Source organism: Cupressus sempervirens, chromosome 6 (assembly GCF_028749045.1).
Source record: "Cupressus sempervirens isolate cs-2001-9-10 chromosome 6, ASM2874904v1, whole genome shotgun sequence".
NCBI lineage: Eukaryota > Viridiplantae > Streptophyta > Pinopsida > Cupressales > Cupressaceae > Cupressus > Cupressus sempervirens.
The window spans coordinates 207,377,752-207,385,458 of record NC_143123.1 but is presented as its reverse complement, the minus strand read 5'-3'; the positions used below and the strand labels follow the sequence as shown (position 1 = coordinate 207,385,458).

General features: G+C 35.9%; 1 protein-coding gene and 1 long non-coding RNA gene across 2 annotated transcripts in view; one reads left to right on the top strand and one right to left on the bottom strand.

The window, feature by feature from the left end:
- The first annotated feature begins 2,418 nt into the window (after positions 1-2,418).
- Positions 2,419-7,707, top strand: part of LOC149551968 (putative multidrug resistance protein) — a 6,936-nt gene continuing 1,647 nt past the window's right edge. Inside the window, exons 1-6 of the mRNA XM_089787458.1 lie at positions 2,419-2,808; positions 3,403-3,457; positions 3,559-3,737; positions 5,103-5,560; positions 5,680-6,220; positions 6,579-7,454. Of these exons, the coding sequence (XP_089643584.1) occupies positions 2,533-2,808; positions 3,403-3,457; positions 3,559-3,737; positions 5,103-5,560; positions 5,680-6,220; positions 6,579-7,454 (2,385 nt within the window). The 5' untranslated portion in view covers positions 2,419-2,532. The remainder of the gene's footprint in view (positions 2,809-3,402; positions 3,458-3,558; positions 3,738-5,102; positions 5,561-5,679; positions 6,221-6,578; positions 7,455-7,707) is intronic.
- LOC149551964 (uncharacterized) overlaps positions 4,955-7,707 on the bottom strand; it is a 26,427-nt gene continuing 23,674 nt past the window's right edge. The window contains exon 2 of the long non-coding RNA XR_016352842.1: positions 4,955-6,167. This is a non-coding gene — a long non-coding RNA (uncharacterized LOC149551964). The remainder of the gene's footprint in view (positions 6,168-7,707) is intronic.

Below are 7,707 nucleotides of genomic sequence, written 5' to 3'. Positions count from 1 at the left end.
TGTACATTACCCTTGCTTTTAACCTTCCAATGGTCGTAATTTTCCCATGGTGGAATTTCAAGCTAGGGGAATTTTTCTCTTCAAGCCCTAAGACTACTAGTGAAATGCAATCTATAGTTTGACTTTTACATAGTAGACTAAAACTTCAAACTAGTGATAGTACAGTGTAGAAAACCAAGAACAAAATAAATTCTAACTAATCACAACAAAAGAAACCACTATCCAATCCAAAATGACAGATGCTTGAGTTGCAACCAAATTGTATGGGAAATGCAAAAAAAAATCACAATTTTAGTATTGCAAGAAATGTATATTCTAACCTCCAACCTCATGACAGTCGATACACACACACACACACACACACACACACACACACACACACACACACACACATATATACACATATATATGTATATACATGTGTATATGTATATACATATATGTATATATGTATATACATATGTATATATGTATATATGCTTCCTAGTCGTTTTCCAACTAAATTGTGGTATTTTTAACCAATTCTCCCTTTGAAATGCAGAAGTTACATTTCTTGCTCAAGCAACATCGACAATGTTGCAAAGTTGACAAGCAATTTTGAGCCATTCCTAACTTTCCACATACCACTTTATTTATCTTAATGTAGTTGGGTTTCTATGGATTCCCAAACCCCACAACATCAAAATATCCATACCATCTCCACGAGTATAGATCACATGTTACACAACTATAATAACCTTAGGCTTCGATTGACCTAATCATGACCAAATGACCACAAAAATAACCAAAAGACTTCAATAGGCTTATCACTTGCCTTTATTACATTCAAGGATCTCCAAGCCAACTTGAGGGTTTCAATCTCAAAACTCAAGGTGCTACTGCACCACCCTGCCACCTCACGACTATCACATTATCCATGATGTCAACTACCTCTGCATGTTATGATGTCAACACATCAAGTACCAACTTGGATAAAGGATTTGCCAATGTATTCCCTTCTTGGTAGATGTACGATATTTTAAAATTTTGAAAAAATAATTTTTTTTTCTTGATTAGTTTGACTACTTTTTACAATGGCTTTGGCTAATCTCTAGACAAAATGCACTAGAGACGAAAGAAAAAAGTTAACTTATTTTATTTTAATCAAATTAGTGAAACCACTAATGTTTTCCCATATTTTGTGTTGCTTTCTACCACAAAATATACAAATCATGGAAAACAAATGTTGAAAAAAAAATCAAAATCTATTGTATTTTAAATTTTTTGAAATTTGATCGATGATGCACTTTGAATGAAGAATAGTTGTATCCTTTTATGATTGCCTATAAACTCAATCATATAAATAATTATATACTTATTACATTATAAATGAATCTATTGCTTAGTTCCCAATCTTTAGAAGGAGCAAGAACCTTTACCAAACCCCCTATAAATTATTTTTTTACTAAATGGTCTAATTGTTTAAGTAAAGTTAATGCGACAATCTACTTAACTCAACTCTCCTTATACAATTAAATCATTTATAACTTTTCCCAAGCTTCCACTCTTCAACTACCAAACTTGCTGTAACCTTCTCCATGGAGAGTACCTACACCTACGTAAACAGTCTAGAAAGAACATAAATTAAACCAATATGTTTCATAAGCTTCTACTATTAATTTTTATGCAAAAGAGTTGCAACCAATTGTATGTTTGTATAAATAGGTTAAACGATCCTGTTTTCATTGGAGTGGTGGATACCGAACTTTAATCATACAATCTTAATGTTGATTTCAAGGTTAGAAGTCCTAAACGCCTACTAAACACTCAACTGACATTCTCTCGACTTAAAATGTTGGTAGTGTGAAATTCAGTGGATAATCTCCATCAGAAAAGGGAGGCGTACGAGCCTTAAACAATGTCCTGCTCAACTAACAATAACGTGTAAAGCGTATCACACATTCACTACGCACTCTCTCAATTGTTATTCACTATTTGGCGAGGTATATATTTGCCTGCAATCCAGAATACCCTACCTGCGTATCCAAATATGAATCGTGTTGTACGACCTACTTGCTTAGAATATGCAGAGAGAACAAATTAAAAGAAAAGATGACGTTGGACAACCTTACATTCACCAGCCCCAACCCAGAAACTCAATAATATGGACTAAAAGTAAACAACATGTGAGCTGTTCTCAATTTAATTCACAAACAATCATAAAGTTTAAGCACAAAGCAAGATCAATTATTTGAGATAGCTCTAATCAACCCAACAAAAAACACACTAAAGCCATCTGCTATTCGAGAAGTACATTTTATCTTTATTGCTCCACTGATTTCTTTGTTTAATTATGTGGGACAGAATGTTAATGGCCATGTTTGATTTAATTTTTGTATTTCTATATTGATCGATTGTTTCTTTGCGCCCATCATTGCTCTATATAAGATTCTTAAGATTCAGAGTCTAGACACCAGTCGTCTTCCATTTTGTATCTTGTTTGTTTGATTATCTTCTTCCCACTTAGTCATTTCTAGTTGTGAACAAGGTGTAATGGAGGGTGATGCAAATTTGAAATCAGCCCAAGATGGGGAAACAGTGGAGTTGGAATCAGCAGTCAAGGGTAGAAAAAAAGAAAACAGGTGTAGAGTGTGGAAAGTTGTGAGATATGCAGATAAGGTAGACGTGGGATTAATGGTTTTTGGTACCATCGGAGCACTCTTGGATGGCATGTCCCTCCCAGCAACAACGGTATTTTTGAGTGAATTAGTTAACACGTTAGGGGGTGAAAAACAAACTTCCCGTGTCTTCATGGACCATATGAATCAGGTCCGATTCCCTTTGGTCTTCTTGACTGAGATTTCAGCATAATGTGGGCTGCTATCTCTTTTTGATATAAGCACCACTTCTTGTTAGCTTCCATTATTTACACTATGAATGTCTGTTACAGTAGTTTTCAACGGTCAGTGTAGTTTGCATTAAGCTAATGAAGAGGAGTTTCTGTTTAACTCACATTGCCTCTTCCAGTTCCATTCGAACGTTTTATCCACTCGTTATGCTTTTGTATTGCTTCTCTTTGTATAGGTAATGATTTTGAAGATTGGAAATAATGTAGTTTTTATTTAGCATTTTTCCCTCGTTTTTTCTGCAAGTTTTGCTTCCCTTTTCCAGATACACCTGCACTCTGCTTACTGCTTCAGCTGCAATTTTACATTTCTTATGAATAAAAATGCTGTTTGGAGTTGCGTAGGAGACCAGGATTATTGCAATTCACACTTACCATGATAACATCCGTTCCATCAACAGCCTAAAATTTAGGCTCAATGATTATTTACTACACATATTTAGTCGTACGTGATCACTCTCGTGCATCAAAATAAAACATGCTTAGAGTTTGTTACTCATTATGTCTTTTGTGCGCAGTATACTCTATACTACGTCTACACTGGAATAGCAGTATGGATGGCTGCCTTTCTGGGTATATCTTTTTTGGGGGTCATAATTTGATTTGGGCGGTATTGTAGGTAAATTGATCTGTTGAATCGTGTTTATTTGTTTTATTGTTGGTGTGATTTGTAGAAGGATTTTGCTGGACAAGAACTGGAGAGAGACAGGCATTTTCTATGCGCACAAGGTATCTGAAAGCTGCTCTGAGACAAGACGTTGGATTCTTTGATAAGGGGGGGACTAGCACGTCAGAAGTTATTACCACCATTTCTAAGGATACGCATGTGATTCAAGATGTGCTCAGTGAAAAGGTACCCCTAATTCTCTCTGCTCAGTGCCGTATTAAAAGTCAGTCATTTTTACAAGCTAAGAAAGTAAATTCAGTTATCAAGATTAATTTGAATATTATAATAAAAGGATCAACTCAAAAAAATATACAGTTGAATTCTAACTGAAATATCATAATTTGACTCACCATAGAAAATATCATTTATTATTTGATGAGCTAAGGGGCTCTAACAACACTTGATGAAACTACTGCAAATGCAGTGGCAATCTAAGTAGGGCTTAACCCTGGAGGAAACTCCAGGTTTAAGTACACTTAAGCTATAGTAGTAGTGGGATAGGCGAACCCCTGGGAAGGCCCTGAATGCAACAAATGTTACTGTTCCATTCATTCTTAGAAATTTGATTTCTTGCAAACCACAGCTTACGAAACATGTGTCAATGAGTTTGACTTAAAAACTACACATTTGAATTCTGGTAGTAATATCATAGTTTTCTATCTTCTTATGAATGACAAGTACATTCAATAAACTACCATATTTTTTAAAATTGATTTTGCGGATTAAATCGAACTTGGGTATGAGTCAAGAATTTAATTTGGAAGTTCACCATGTGAGTTTGGTGTAATAATAAATCTATTATGTAGTTTCAAAGTCTTCCTCTAAATTATGTCAGAGGTAGGGTATTTGGACTAACACCTCTCAGAACTGAATTTGTAGACTAACTACCACTCCAAATATATATGAAAATGCTGATTGGAAAGTTCACTAACATCTACAACTTTTGGTGTAACAATAAATCTGTAAGACAGAGAAAAAGAAATATATAATTATTAATACATCAATCCATTATAAAGTGCTTAAACAAAAAAAAAATGTTACTTTAATTTTCATGTTTCGCAACCTTAGCTGAACAGTTGATTTTACCCAAGTGTGAGGAAACCATTGCAGCTCTAGTTTTATTTTCTTTATTATTTCTCTGATTGTAAATTAAATTATTTGTCTCGTATCTGCTAGTAATCCAAACTAGCCTTTCAAAGCATTTCTCAACTGAAAAACAGCAGAAGATAATGTCTGATTCTGAAATTCACTTGTAGATTATGTATATCTTGGAAAAGTTGTATAGTAATAAAAAATTTAAGTTATTTAAAAGAATTTAGGAACCAGAATCAAATATGTAAAAGAGGATAGTTTCAATTATTATTTCTACAAATACTTAGACATTTTAGGAGCCAAAATCAAAATTGTCAAACCAGAATATATTATTTCTATAAATGCTTGCAGTACTTTAAGTAGGAGCTGCAAAGAGATGCATTTCAAAGTCATGATTTAACAAATATTTTATTTAAGCTGAAATATTAATATTTACTAGTCTTGCCTTGGGTTTTTCAGGTTCCAAGCTTTTTGGTGAATACATCACTTTTTGTATTCAGCTACGGAGTATCTTTTTACCTATGTTGGAAATTGGCATTGGTGGCCTTCCCTCTCTTGGCTCTACTTGTTATCCCAGGATTGATGTATGGACAGATTCTTGTGGGATTAGCTGGTAAAATGCATACTGAATACAACAAGGCAGGCACCATAGCAGAGCAAGCCCTATCCTCCATTAGAACAGTGTATTCCTTTGTTGGAGAAAAAAGAACAGAAGAAAACTACTCCGCTGCATTGAATGACTTGTTGAAGCTAGGAATTAAAGAAGGACTGGCCAAAGGTTTGGCCATTGGCAGCAATGGAGTCGCCTTTGCCATCTGGGCACTCCTGTCATGGTATGCAAGCAGATTAGTCATGTATGAAGGTGAAAGCGGAGGAAGAGTCTTTGCAGCTAGTCTCTCATTTCTCACTGGAGGCCTGTATGAGTTCTTATAATCCTTGTCTAGTATATCCAATGCTTTTTCTTCCCTTTATATTTTCCAGTATTGTGGTCACAATTTCATTTTGAAATCATTGTAATGAATCAACAATTTAACAGAGCTCTTGGAACTGCCCTACCCAACTTGAAGTATATTAGTGAGGCGTATGTTGCTGCAGACCGCATTGCTGAGATGATTGAGAGGGTACCAATCATAGATTTTGAAGATAGAAGAGGGCAGATCCTGGAAAAATTCTATGGAGAACTAGATTTCAAAGATGTTGGATTTGCATACCCTTCTAGGCCTCACACCAGAGTTTTGTACAATTTCTGCCTCAAAATTCCTGGAGGACATACTGTGGCTCTGGTTGGTAGTAGCGGCTCTGGGAAGTCTACTGTCATTGCTTTGCTTGAGAGGTTCTATGATCCAGTTGCAGGAGAAATAATGGTAGATGGTATAAACATCAGGAACTTCCAGCTGAGGTGGTGGAGGAAACAGATTGGACTAGTGAGTCAAGAACCAGCCTTATTTGCCACATCAATTCTAGAGAATATGAAATTTGGTAATGAAGGAGCCAGCATGGAAGATGTAGTTGCTGCAGCAATGGCTGCCAATGCACACAATTTCATTACTCAACTGCCAGATGGATACAACACTCAAGTAATTAAATTATTTTTAATTGTTTGACACTAATGTGATTTACTTATGTTAGTAGATGTGGGCTGACAAAAATAAAGGAACTAGTTGAAGTCCACCTAAGTAAGGAAAACCATTGCTCTAACTAGTGGTAGTATGCTGAAGTCCATTTACTGAGTGAGTAAAATCATAAAGCATGATTTGAAATTGTGATGTGAATATCAGGATTTAACTGTGTGATTTTTGAGTCAAACTCGATGACCCATGATTTGAAATGTTGATAGAAAAACATTATTTTATAATGACTACAAAATACAAGTAGATCTTTCAAATCTATAACTTCTTCAAAATATCTTTTGAAAAGCTGATTTAAATAGTGTAGGTCGGTGGGGAAGCAATTCAAGTGTCTGGAGGTCAGAAACAAAGAATTGCCATTGCAAGAGCCATACTTAAGAACCCTCCCATCCTTCTCTTGGATGAGGCAACGAGTGCATTAGATGCAGCATCTGAGAAGTCAGTGCAGCAAGCTCTTGACCGAGCTTGTGAGGGAAGGACTACTATAGTTGTGGCTCACAGGCTCTCTACGATCCAAAATGCTAATAAAATTGTAGTGATTCAGAGGGGACAAGTCATCGAACTAGGTCCCCATGAAGACCTTATTAATCAATCAAATGGAGTTTACAACATGCTATGGAGCATGCAGCAGCAAAATGCAACTATTGAAGAAAACAACTCTGCAGAACTAGAAGATGAAGCTTCCACTACAAGGATGAGCAATTCAAGAAGACGAAGCATTTCTAACCCTTCATCAGGCCTGTCCACACACTTGGAGGACAAGAATAGCATAGCCAACAGGTTAAGTGGCAAACCCTCCTCTTTCTGCAAACTGCTGGCTTTGACTGCGCCTGAGTGGAAGAGGGCCTTAGTGGGCAGTGCATGCACTCTTGTATATGGTGCAGTGTATCCAATCTATGCATTTGTCTTGGGTGGCATGATCTCTGCATATTTTCTTAGAGATCATCAAGAGATGAGATCAAGGATAAGGTCATACAACCTGGTATTTTTCTCTCTATTCATCATTTCTTTTACAGTCAATCTTGTTAAGCACTACAACTTTGCAGCAATGGGAGAGTTGATCACCAAAAGAATTCGGGAGAGAATGCTGGCCAAGCTTTTGACATTTGAGGTTGGATGGTATGATCAGGAAGAGATATCTCCTGGAGCCATCTGTTCTATTCTTGCGAATGAAGTTAATGTGGTAAGGAAACAAAGGTCCAGTTTGGTGCTACTGCTCATACCTATTATCTCAGACAAACTCTATAATAATTTATATTAGGAGATTCATGGAACTGTTTTTAAAAACAATTCATAATCCCAAAAGGCAATGCAAAGTGTCATAATTTCCTTTTTCTTCTTAAGCAATAATGTAAATATACAAACCAAACAGTATGAAGCAGTTTGATTAAGCATTTGACTATATATGCACATTGCACATTACCTCTACGCATTTA